The 13897-nt window shown below is 38.8% G+C and overlaps 1 protein-coding gene across 3 annotated transcripts in view; it reads left to right on the top strand.

Annotated features, from left to right (window-relative positions):
* asic1b (acid-sensing (proton-gated) ion channel 1b) overlaps window positions 1-13684 on the top strand; it is a 204103-nt gene extending 190419 nt beyond the window's left edge. For all 3 annotated transcript variants that reach the window (XM_075461539.1, XM_075461537.1, XM_075461538.1), the window contains 4 exons: window positions 8892-8983; window positions 9273-9352; window positions 10435-10536; window positions 11253-13684. In XM_075461539.1, coding sequence (XP_075317654.1) covers window positions 8892-8983; window positions 9273-9352; window positions 10435-10536; window positions 11253-11348 — 370 coding nt within the window. In that variant the 3' untranslated portion in view covers window positions 11349-13684. The remainder of the gene's footprint in view (window positions 1-8891; window positions 8984-9272; window positions 9353-10434; window positions 10537-11252) is intronic.
* The last annotated feature ends 213 nt before the right edge of the window (window positions 13685-13897 follow it).

Here is a 13897-nt window from a genome sequence, read left to right on the forward strand (position 1 = left end):
TTAACTGTAATATGTAATGCCTAAAACTGGTATGAAATATACATATTACACATTCACACATAGAAGCAGTACAAAAATGGAAATATTTCCATCAAGCTCAGACAAAACTGTTAAATAAAAGGACTTTGAACTTGACTGAGCTTGGATTTATTCTCTTCTCTCAAGTTTTTTCTCTGTAATGAACACAGTGCATTGCCTATCACATTTTAGAAAATAATAGAAATCACTCCGCTGACTTTAAAATTAGTTACCAGAACTTGGAACACAACAACAGTTCAGACTACATTGGTTTTGACCAAAGTGGAAAGTCTGAGTCCCCTATGAAAATAGCTTCATTTTCAGCTGCTGTATTTTTACATTGAGCTTGTGTCCATCCAGGTTCATTACGATTTTCTGGAAGAACTCGAAGGTGTACTTCAGATTTTCAGGAAAGGCCAGATCAAGGGCATAAATGAGCCCGAATAGCATGATGAAGCCCATGGTGACACTTCCAAGGTTGTTGAAGACTTTAATACCCTCAATCACAACTCCCACGTCTTCAGGCTCCTCATGTCCGTCTCTTCGGATTGTGTAAAGGCCCATGACTGTGGTGGTGATGTCCCTCTCTGCATCCTCAACAGCAGTGGGCTGAACAACACAAACACAGGAAACAAATTTAATTAAAATGCCAAATAACAAACAGAAAACCATATACAAAATATAAATGCAACAGTTTATCAGTTGTTTTGATCAAAAAACAGGTGCCAATTCTAAGATGGCTGTAGCCTACAACATTTGACCTAAGATATCTGGCCATTGGTAGTAATTGTGGTGTGTCAGATTTCATAGAATCGCCGGTTGTACACATCAGTGTTGTTTCCAGGGGGGTATTCCAGAGAGCGGGTTTTGTGACAACTCAGAGTAAGTGAACCCTGATACGAGGGAAACTCTGGGTTTTCCGTTCCATTACGTCACGAGCGCAACTCAGAGTTAACATACTGAGAGTCACCTGAACTAACTCAGATCAGCTGTTCTGGAACTGAAAACTGAGTTTCACTTCACAGAGTAGTCAACTCAAGAGTTGGGCTCAGAGTTTGTTGAACCTCCTTTCTGGAATACCCCTCTTGAGTCTTTATGGTGTTTCATAGCATTTCTCATTTTAAATGAAAGCCTGACTTAGACTATTCTTATAGTACTTATAACTAATCAGAACCCATCTTCACCTGCTGGAAAAATGCTTAAAAAGTTAGTCAACGACAGATAAGAGAACCGGATAGCAACAGAGACTCTCAGGTCACCTATTTCACAGACTACTCCCCAGAGGAGGAGGCATTTTCACCTCCAGAATCTGAGGCACACAACATGGATGACAGTGGACTGAGCCCAATCAACTTCAGCTCCAGCACTGCCTGAAACTGCAGCTGTCAAAGCCAAGGCTGTAGCAGTGCAAGAGAGCTGAGTGGTATGTTGGTAACAGCTTTATGGCTAACATTCTTCAGTTTTAAAGCTATGCAATTGCAGTGAACCCCTTTGAATCTAACATGGAAAATATTAAGCAAAACTCACTGAGAACCCAAATCCATCCCTACTTATAAAGGTGGTATGTGTCTGTGTATGTCATGTGTATCTTTGTATAATTCAGTCTATAGAGTGAAATAAATGCAAGAAATGTAGAAAAAAGGTGAGTTACAATATTCTTTATGTTGCATGATTACATTAGTGATACATATGGGTAACAGTTATACTACATGAGAAAGAAATGTATTAACTTACCAAATACTCTTTAAAGAACACATCCGGGTCTTCATTGACGTAGACCACAAGGCTTCTTAGGATGCACTCCCTCCTTATGTTGATGTCATCGCACTAAAACATGGGTGACAAAGACATCTAGTTGTGATTGTGGTGCAGGTAGGTTTTCTCTGATCATGTAGCATCAATTTCCTCGTGTTATCAAAATACCATATTTTCAGTTGTTAAGTACTTCATTAGATGAGTAGCTACATATGAAAAAAACTAAACTACCACCTGACAGTGAAAGTTTATTTGAAGCATTTACTAACCAAGTCTTTTATTGCCAGGATGCGCTTGATCTTTTGCCCCTTAACTCCTCCTTTGCGTGCGAAGATCTCCATTAGCTTGTCCGAAAAGTGGTCAAACTGTGACAGGAACTTTGATTGCAGTGGCTTGGTGGTGATGCGTAAGAACTCTGCATTCACCTGAAAAATTTTGCAACAATGTACATACATTTTACTTTTGTAAAAAAAAAAAAAATTAATCAATACTGCTTTAAAGGGATGCAGGATTATTGCAAAATACAAACTGCAGAAATGAATCACCATGAACAATAGAAATTGACAGCACACAAACATTTACTTACTTCATTCGGCTCAAACAGAGCAGGCCATCTGTTTTTGAAGTCTCCTATCATAGGCCTCTGCTCCACAACTTCGAGACGTCTGTGGGAGAAGGTTTTCTCCATTTTTGCTTTTATCACTACTTCATTATCACGCTTTTTCAGTTCTGACAATAAAGCAATTCTCTCGTTCTCCAAGCTCTCTGCAGTTTCACCTTTTGGGTGTAGAGGAATGTAGTTAACTTCAGCCTTTCTAGGCTTCTTGATATTAGCTGCAGCTTTGCCTTGGCCTTCTCGCTTATGTTTCAAGGAGTTCACACGGATTTCAGGATGACCGAGTCTCCCAAGCTTTGTTCGATAATTTTGCATTTTATATTTTAGAGACTGTTTCCATCCCCAAAATCCCGTCTTGGATCCTAGCTGCCCCAAACAAGGATGGGTCCTTGTCAAAGCTGCTGCTACCTCTTCACACTGGTAGTCTTTTGGGTATTTAGTGTATTTTATCATTTCCTGAGCTAGACCATCAAGGATGATACCTTTTAGCTTTGGGCCAGGGTTGAAGTATGTTCCATTTGTTTCAAACTCATTGTTATTTTGCTGTAGCTCAAATTCAGCCTCGTAGGTGAATTTAGGGACCACAAAGACTTTGGGCCAGGAGGACAACCCCCCATGCTGAATTTCTGGGGATGAATGTGGAGTCGATGTGTAGAGCGTATCAGCGCTGCTTGATGAGGCTACAGACGAAGAAGACAATGTAGTATTTATAGCCTCATCAGACCGTTCTACTGGGTACAATGAGATGTAGGAATCCTCAGGTGGTGTGAGAGACATGTATATTACTTTGAGTGTGCTCTTATTTTGGATTTCAGATGTTGAAGTTAGATTCATGAACTCCTTAAAATCAGAATCCATGTACTGCATACGGAAGTCCTCATGCAATTGAAAGGATGTCTTTACAAGATGATGCAGTTCAGGCACTGTTTCTGGAATTCCAGAAACCAGGTGCAATTTTCTTGAGTCACTTCCATCACCAAAGATGATCCGTAGAACAACTGGATCTGCCATTTTGGAACACCTTTACTCCTGATCTGACACAACTGAGAAGTAGGACAACAAATTAATACATAAGCACCATATACTGTATTAAATGCAAATAAAAATAGTATTAGATTAAGCCACACACAGTTTTTGCAATGATCCCTCAAATACCATGTATAATATCAAACACTTGACACATGATTATTATGTTTTATAACCCATAAATAAACTTCTGAATTTGAATTGATCTTTTTTTTTAATCTCTTTTTGCAGCTAGTTCTCTGCAAGGACACACATGACACTGGAATGTAGATACTTCTAATGGCTTTGGAGTTGGCTGTTTAGCAAACACTTGACACATGATTATCATATTCTATAACCTATATATAAACTTAGGAATTTGAATTCATTCTATAACCTATATATAAACTTAGGAATTTGAATTCATTCTATAACCTATATATAAACTTAGGAATTTGAATTCATCTTTTTTCTGAATTTTACTCTTTTAAAAGAAAAAAAAATTAGCACTTGGGACAACAGACAAAATCAGCACATGGGACAATGCAGACAATATGTCTTCAATCAGGCTCATATCAGAAAATTGATACATCAGCTGAGCTCCACTATTTATATTCAATAATATCACCAACCTTTAACGATGACAAATCTTTTCAACATTACCATGCGCAGACCCCCAACGCTGTATTCCACAAGGGGATATGGGTCCTCCAAATCACCAAGCTCAATAAGGGCAACCTCTTTAGTAGGTGAGGCAGACAGTTCAAAGCCACCATAATGCTCCCTATACCAAGCACAGACATCTCTCACTAGAAAACACAGCTTCTCCTTTACAATGCACAGCTGAATTATCTCATTAAATTTTGGAAGTCCATCAACAGATCCATGTACAATGAGCATCCCTTTGCTGTAACATACACCACTGTGAGACACATGTTTTGCCATATGGACCTCAGTCACCTCTGGATATCTCTGATGCAGGTTAGATCTTATTTCCTCACTAAGGACATCGACAGGCATGACAGAGACATCTGCAACCTCCAAGGATGACTTCTTGAGGGTGGAGGCATGTGTGTGATAGGCAAGCATAAACTGATGTTTAATAGCGAGTGAGCGAGGTATATTTTTAAAGCAGTTTGTGTGCCGAGCAACCTGCTTGAAAAAGCTATGCTTAGCCTCAAACCTCATTGTCCACAATGCAACCAGAGGTCCAAAGCAACGGATCATTTCCGGATAATGCTCTACAAAGTGATGTTTAGGTAAGAGCTTAGCATGTGGAAAGAGTTCAAGATAGCGCTGTCTGTGATCATAGATCTTGGCCTCAAGATATGCAATAGTCTCATCTGTGTTTACAGGGGCCACAACCAACTCAACAATATCCTTAAGATCCAAAATTACCAGCCATGCTGGTTCATCTTCTGGTACAATATGCCCAATCAGAAAGGGGAGAAATCTTAACAATGCCCAATTTTCGTGTGCATTACCGCCTACAGTGTTTCTAGATGTGAAAGAGCGTGGTATGGCATGTGGGCGATTGGTTTTGTCTCCCCATTTGTATGGAAATGTCTGAATCAATGTGTTAAGGAAATCAAGAGTAAAGTATTTTTTCCAGATCAATAAACTAATACAGCGTGCAAGTTCGACTGGAACAACACCCTCAAAGAGGTCGTGCACAATGTCTGGAGGATAGCCAGTGCTGACATGAAAATGAGAAAGGTGCTCTGTTAAAACACACTGTTTTTTGACACCACAGCAAATAGTTGCACTTTCCTGAGCAGACAGCATGAACGTCATGGATATCTCTGGTTCTAAGTTGAAAAGCACCAGACTTCACATCCTTGGTCTGAAATTCTGACTTATCTCCTGTACAAAATCTGCACACTGACCCACTAGAAAAACTCTCAACAAAACCACCTATCGCATGGGCACCAAGATTGTCAGCAATTACACACTGCACAGAACCTTTAACAAACTGACCAACCTGCGAAATAAAGACCCCGTGCTGTTCTAGTATATTCAGGTCTTGCAAAAGTGGCTCTAACACTTTTTTAAAGCCATAGGATTTGACGTCATCAGATTTGCAAAGAACAGCTAAATAGATTGAGGTTAGTTTGGAATGGGAACCTGGTGGCAAATTACCTAAAACCCAGTAGACACCACAGAGTTTGTGTTTTTTTCGAGACGTCCCAAGAGGGTTACATATCTCGAAATCATCAACATAAAGATGAACTGCTATTCTAAAACCTTCACCTTCAGACAGGAAAGGATTTTGTTTGAAGTACTGACCGTCTCTTATGGTTCGGTACTCTTGTAAGGAAGACAATAGCTGGCTTTGTATTCTTGGAGTTTCGAGATGATCAAGGACACCTTTATGAAAGAGCAACTGCTGCAAAGATTGCAATAGAGGTATGTACTGAAATGTTTTTTTCTTTTGGGCATCTAGTATGTACTCAACTGGCTCCACTACCCTAAAATGAGAAGTATAGTATTGTGTACGTTTATAAGCAGTAGCAAGAGGGCCATCCTTTGCAATAGCTATGCCTAATGGGTTAGATTTACATATAACAGTGGAAAGCTCATCAACAACTGAATCTTCAACTTCTAGATTATGGCTCTGAAATACAGCAGAAACTGTAGCTTTTGTGAAAGGCAAAGATTCTGTACTTAATACATAGTGAAGTTCTGAGAGGACCTCATCAATTACAGCTTTTGGAATATGAACAATATTTTCCAACTTCAACAAAATGCATGCAGTTTTCTCTTCAATAAAATTAGATGGGTGTAACTCTGCAGAATTATCACAACTTAGTGTTTCGTATTCATGATCGGTGTCTATGGATTCTGTTAGCCCATCTGCAGAATTATCTGACTGATTCAAATTAGTACTTGTACTGATAAGATTTGCTTGAAAGTCTTTTAATGAATATTGGTTGTGTTTCCTGTTTTTGTGTGTGTTAAATGTACTGTAAATGTTGGTTTTAAATTTACAGCCTAAAAACACACATGGAACTGTCTCATTCTGCCTGAGATGACCATTTAGGTGTTGAAAAAAATCTCTTTCTGTAGCTAGTTCTCTGCAAGAACACACATGACACTGGAATGTAGATAATTCTAATGGCTTTGGAGTTGGTTGTTTAGCATGACTTTTATATGTGTGATTTAATAGCTTAGTCCATGTATTAAATGTACAAGGGCAATCTGCGTATGGACATGGAAAATGACAACTACCCCTAAAATGCCCATGTGTCTGCCTGAAATGCTTCAGCAACAAATACCTGCTAGGTAGTTCTACACTGCATTCTTTGCACTTCCACATTCATTATCCTGAAATGGAGAGAAAAGTCAATAAGCACAATTCAAATTTAACATCTGAAAATTGTATAGATCATACCTTGCCAGCATTAAATAGGCTGTCTATTACTTACAATCACCAAGAGGTTGCCTCCAGTAGCATGGTACCATTAATGAAACTGCAAAAGATAAGACAAAAATCCATTCCATCATTTCTCAAACAAACAGAAGCACATGGCTACTTAATATGCAAAATTACTGTTTCCATTTTTTTTTTTTTCTATTTTCATGGCTGACAGACTGTTGGCTAGCCTTTGGTGTTGTACACTATAGATATCACATAAATCCCACACAAAGCATTCAAAACGGCGATTTTTGACAAGTTTGCACCAGTAATTGGTCTTTTATAAGCCATGAAAGTCAAGGACACAAGTGTGCGATAGTGTCTGTGAGTGGGGGAGGGGAGAGGAGCTCTGCCAAAACAGGTCCATTTCGAGAGGTCATGTTCTTGTTCACATTTTTTCCAGAAAAGATGTGTGGTTATAACCTCTTTTATATACAGCCTATGAGTATAACACTTGTCAGAGTAACCTCAGACACTTAGCCTACTCGACTGTATTTTCCCTCCTGTATCTTAGCTAGCGACTTCACTTCACTGACGGTAAAACTCGTCCGGCTTCACGGTCTGTTAACAGCAAGCTTTATAAATACAACAAAATAAAGTACTCACCGTTGAGTGGAATAGTGGAAAACAGCTATCTCGCAGAGTCGCAGCAGTGTCAACAGAAGATGTTCAACTCCGAGAGGGTGGAAGCGAAAAAGACCGGGAGAAAGAGACGGTGGGAGCGTGTTACCTCGCACATGCGCAATGGGCGGTCCCAATTCAAATGAAACTCATTTGTTTTGAGTTTGTGAACGTCAGGTTGAAATTATTATGTCATCTCAACTAAATGTACATGTATAAGTTTTTAATAGATTTATTTGACAAAATCAAACAACAATTAATTGTGTCACTTCAAAGAAGGGCTTGAATCAGTTTTTTGAGTGCACTGTTGAACATCTTTGGGGCAGTGTGGGGGTTCTGTATCTTGTGGGGTGTTTAAAAAACATTGATTCATGATTTGTATAGTATATTATCTTATATTCTTAAATCTTATACTCTAAGGTTCAGAATCAATTTACAATTCAGAAAAGTCTTCTTTTTTTTCCCCAACATGTTTTTTCTGTTTTCAAAGTTGATTTGTCACACATCTCCTCTGTATTTTATTGTTGTTGAATAAGCACCGGGGTGCAAAGTAAGCAAGGGACTGTTCAGAAAATGCTGATTTCTCAGATTGTTGATCTAAACATGATCTATTCCTGTGATTAGAAAGTCTGAATCTCTAAATTAGTTTAATCTATTAGTTATTATTTAACATTTGTTAATAGGATATCTTTATAAACTATATACACACTGTACTCTGCTTTCAAGCTTACTTCTGCTTATAAAGCACATGGTGGAATCAATGCTGAAATTAGTATTGTATTGTACTAAATGAAGAATAGCTTTAAATTGATTTTGAATCAAGAATTGATTTGAACTAAGAATCAATTTTGAATGTAATCACGACTGCGTGAATTGGAATTGAATTGATCCATTGATACTAAAAGATTCACAGCCCCACAGGTGTCCCAGTGGGAATACAACCACTCTACCACCTGAGCCAGACTGTGGGCATCCTTTCCATAATGCTGTCCGACACTAATAATAACAATCTGAGCCCATCAGTTGCAAATGCAAGCACTGTTTTTCCGCCCATGGTAACACTATGTTAACACATTGAGCTGTTTTTATTGATTGTCAGATATGATTTTCTCACTCATTGTAGCTCCTATTATGAATATTTTATACCCAAACACAAGGCAGAGAAGGCCAGGTGTGTATTAAGCACGAACCAATGGTTTTCATTGAGTTAACACACTGTGAGATTTTGTGCTTTTGATAAAGTCAGAGCAGTCAAACAACCTGTTATATGTCTTAAGTTTTGATTTTGTACCAGGTTATTTTCTCATCTTCATGCATCTGATCTGTTATCTGCAAAAAGTGTCAGCTTCACCCATCAATCATCCACTGCCTGAGGAAGCTCAGAGAAGAAACGTCTTTAATTTGCTAGCTGAAACTTTTAAATATGCCTTGAGACTTATGTTCTTCCCTTTCTGTTTACAGTGATAACATTCTGGTTTTGGATATCTTCTTTGAAGCACTGAACTATGAAACCATTGAACAAAAGAAAGCCTACGAATTGGCAGGACTTCTGGGTAAGGAAGTGGCTGTGTTTTCTTGGGAATACATAAAATGCAGAATGCAATGTGACAGCTGCTTTTCATCTGAAGTGACAGTAGCACAAGTTATGGCATTTTTATAATAGCTGTTCAGGTTCCCAGGAGACACAAAACTGTCACAAATCTACTGTTGTTTTTAAACTGCAGCTCTGCAAGCATCTGTTTTCTGTAGCATTTTTCACCTTTCAGACTTAAAGCTGACCTGATATGAATCCACTGACATTATTACAATCCCTGTTGTGTGCTTTCTTATTTGCCTTTTCAGGTGATATTGGAGGTCAGATGGGACTCTTCATTGGGGCCAGCATCCTCACCGTTCTTGAGCTTTTTGACTATCTATATGAGGTACAATATCCCCTGTCATCAACAAGACTCTAAAGAATGCACCATCATGGATTCCTCATTCATGAATGTTAATTTCTTGTGCATTGTGTGCATTCATTGTGCTATCCACAAAAGGACATGTTGTAGCGACTATGACAGGCTCTCTGTCCCTCAGATTCCTGCAGCCTATCTCTACACATCACACAGATCTTATCAGCAGCAGCAACACCAAATAAATTAACATTTTGGATGTATTTAATTTTACATTATTCAGGATGTCTCTGTCCATTCTCATCAGAATTTATCTGCTCCATGCTTCGTCTGTGCTTTGTTTTCTTTATACAGTGCTCAGTGAGTTTTTGTATGTTTTTGATCAGAGATATGAACGTCTGTGTGTGATGGGCCGAGCGAATAGATACTCCTTCTCTAACACATCACAGCAGTTTTGAAATCTTTACTCTGGCTTCCAGTCAGTCACAGAATAGATTTTAAAAGCCTGCTGATGGTTTACAAATCCCAGAATGGTTTAGGGCCAAAATACATCTGTGATATGTTCAGAGAATATAAACCCAGCAGCTCTTAGATCCAAGGACTCAGGTCAGCTTCAGAGTCCAGAGTCCAGAATAAACATGGAGAAGAGGCATTTAGCTGTTATGCTGCAAACAAGTGGAACAAACTGCCAGTGGAGATTAAACTTTCACCAAATGTAGACATTTTTAAATCCAGGTTAAAAACATTTCTTTTCTCATGTGTCTATGCATGAAATCTGCACGGTATCTTATAATTTATCTGGACTGTTGCTTGTTTTTAAATTAATTTAAATTATTTTATTTGTTTCTCTTTATATTCTTTTATGTATTTTTAATGCTTCGTACACTCCCTGCTGCAATGCTTTTATTTCATGTGAAGCACTTTGAATTGTTTTATACATGAAATGTGCTATACAAATAAATTTGATTTGATTTGAAATGTAGGGTCAATATTCTAGCTTGTCTAGTATTTGGGTCTAAGTTACGAAAACCAAAAAAAGAAAAAAAAGAGAGTATCTGGATGATCTCCAAGAGCAAGATATGATGAGTAAGGCTGCCCTTGTCTATTTTCAGGTGATCAAGTACAAGCTGTGCAGATGCACGAAGAAGAAACACAAGAGCCGCAACAACAATGACCGGGGAGCTGTGCTGAGTCTGGATGATGTCAAACGCCATGTCAGTAGGCTGCTGCCTCGTACTTTGTCTGTGTCAGAATGCACTGCTTTAACAGGAGCACACGCTCTCTACTTTGTCTTTACTGCTCTGAACCGCTACTGTGTTGAAACAGTGGTGGTGGTGGGAGGAGCAGAAGCAAACTCGAGACAGAAAAGATTGAGATTGAGGAAGTTTGGGAGGAAAAAGGACTTGAGAGACATGTAAGGGAGCAAAAAAAGCAATTGGGATGAGTTGAAGGGAAAATTGAGAGAGAGATGCAGGAGAGTGGAAAGTGGCTTGAATTTAATCAAAGCTTTGGGGCACCACCAGCAGGGACAGGCTGGATTTAAAGCTTTGGAAGGTGTGACAGCTTACTTATATCCAAGTGTAAATGAAATCGGTTCATTTTAATTGCAAGTCAGAGCACAGGCAGAGAAAAAGGAAAAGACTGGCACGTCCTCGGCTCCTGACTCACTTGGTAGTCCTCTCTTTCCATCCACCTTGATTATTTTTCTGAGGTTTGCTCAGGAATCTATTTCCTCTCCCCTCTCGGCCCAGCTTGTTGCTCATGTCGTGTTTTTCTGGGAGTATGCAAGGTTTTCAAGATTTTCTCCCTGTCTGCACATTGATGCTCCCTCTGTTGCAATGCTAATCACTTCTCCCTTTGGCCTTTATCCTTCTTTTTACTTTTTAATACCTGTTATCTCAGTTTCTCTTTCTTCACGTTTCTCTCTCAGGCTCCTTGCGAGAACCTACGTACACCATCAACATATCCTGGGAACATGCTACCTCATCATCCGGGCCAGGGAAACTTTGAAGACTTCACTTGCTGAGCAGACCCTGGTGAAGCATCAAAGTGCGTGTTATGCAACCAAAGCCAACCATACAGCAAGAACTATCCAACGCACGGACGGTGAGGAACTAAATCTAAAAAAGAGGCACTTTTTACATAAAAACTGAGGAAAACAGACAAATCAAACATGACAAAAAAATTCCACACAAGGCCAAGTGAAGAGGAAGCCCTGAATATTAAGAAAAATATCTGTTGTTTTTAAGAGAACATTTCATGCAGCACTCAGAACTCTTTGTGTTTTCCTCTGGAATACTGCCGCAAAGGACGCTCATGGAGAATCCTTTCCAACATGGACCTCTCTTTCAGAAGACAAAACAAAACAACTCATAAATGATAAATGGAAGTTGTTCAGTTATCTCACCGCAGGCAGCAGATCAGAAGAAGGGCCTCCATGCCTTTATATAACCATGGTTCCACACAACACAGCACCTGTTAACATGTCAATATTCATTCTGCTTAATCTACTGTACATGTAGCAACATGTGTATGTGCACTTCATAAAACAGCAGCTATGTAGTTTGTTTGAGAATGTATCTTGGTTCAAAGTGAGTTGGGCTTGACGGGGGAAAGTTTCAGGGGGTTTGTGGTCGAAGTGGTAGAGGTGCATCATCTACCATTTAAACTGTGCCAGTGAAAATTTCAGGTTTCATCATCATGTAAGTGCATGCTTGTATTTGTCCAGTGCATGTTTTTCATTTCATTTCTAATTTTGATTCATTTACATATCTTTATATGAAATATAAATATATATACATTAAAATTACCAAGTTTGCCTCAGTGATATACAGCAAAAGGAAGATGATACATCTCATATATTTCTGTGTGTGTGAATATGTGTGTATGAGCGTGTCTGAGGGGAAAGGGGGTTTTTGGGTGCCAGCATTTGGGCTCATCCAAGTGTTTGTTGTTGATTGTGCAGATGGGTGAGCTGTGCCTGATTTCATTTCTCGACATTGGTGTTTTTGGGGGTTTTTTTCACATGTGCCCAATGAGTGGAAGAATCTTCACTCAGCTTCATTTCGTCTTATCTCAGCATTGGGTTGAGGTGATTTCAAGATGATTGTTTTTTTCTGGGAGTTGATTGCTGAAATCCTTGGAGTTTTGTGGGCTGTTTAAAAATGTTCTGTATCTGTGTTCTAGTTGCAAAAGTCTTATCAAAGCACAATACCGCCAGTATGTAGAGGTGATGTAAAAGAAACGTACTATTCTTCTTGATATATTGTTATATTATTAATATCGTGTTTTTGTTTTTTTTTGGTTGGTTGTTGTTTTCTTTCATATGAAACATACTCGATATTGCCTGTCTCCATCCTCCAGGTTATAGGCTGGTCTATTTAGTTATCAAAGTATAAATAAAATGTAAATATCATTTTGGAAAACTGTTTGTGTTTTGAGCTTTTCTTCTTCTCTGTAAATTTGCTTTCTGAATCCTTTGTGGGTTCAGATAGGCAAACAGAGTTAACACAATGTATTTTTCCGCTCCAGATACTGTGAAAATGCAAATTTTTAATCATGGGTAGCTCTAAGAAAATCTGATTAGGCTTCATCTAAAGCATTTACCAGTCTCTGTTTTCCTCTAATCAACATGTTATCTCGTGTTTTGCCCTAGGCAACATTTTCTTGGAATTAAATCAGTATTAAGAAAAGTGTTTGGGGGCAAGAGTGTGGTATTAAGTTCGATATTGCTTATCTATGTGAACCATTGATTTGTGCAACAGTTAAACAGCTCCAAGCCACAACGTTGGTGTTTTTCTGCCTCTGTTGAAATGTAATTACAGTTTCAGCTGCCAAATGACAAAAGGATGGATGAGAAATATCCTGCACAGCCCATATAAGTTTAATCAAGGTTGTCAATCAGCCAGCAGCTGCATATTCTGGGTGAATTCTCTTGTTTTCTACTGTAGAGAAGCTGCTCTTTGATGCATGATCCTGTGAATATTAGAGACCTTACTCAAAAATCCTGTTTGTCGCTTGGTCAGCTGCACATCAGTCCACCACGACCAGAAATTGAGGGTCATCCAAGGATTCCATGAGAAGTTTACTTTGGCCTTATAATTCTTTCATGAGTTTTTTTTTTTTTTTTTTTACAGTGGGAAAGCACACATCAGCGTTGTTCATCGAATGTGAGCGTGCATTCATTTTTCAAAACCTCAGCTGGTAGATAGACATTAATATACAAGCTTAAGATAAAGAATCAGTTATGTCTGATGACAATTTTTCTGTTTTGAATGTCTGGAACATGACTTTGCCCGCTGATGGTTTTATTATTTTCTGTTGAACCTGCCAAGAACACAAATTAATCAAGAAATAAAAGATGAAGCTGTTCATTTCCGGCTGGCATTTGTGTCTTGGTCTTTGCAACTCAGAAGAGTGTAAGGAGGGTCAGGATACAGCACTGTAACAGATATCCTGCAGGAGATGCTTGCTGCATCCTGATAAGTCTCCAAGTCAGGTGGAGGGGCTGTGTGGGAGGTGGAAACACCAGCAGGAATTCAGACAAAATCTTCCCCAAACATTTTGGATTAACAT

This window comes from Odontesthes bonariensis, chromosome 3, assembly GCF_027942865.1.
Source record: "Odontesthes bonariensis isolate fOdoBon6 chromosome 3, fOdoBon6.hap1, whole genome shotgun sequence".
In the NCBI taxonomy this organism is placed as follows: Eukaryota; Metazoa; Chordata; class Actinopteri; order Atheriniformes; family Atherinopsidae; genus Odontesthes; species Odontesthes bonariensis.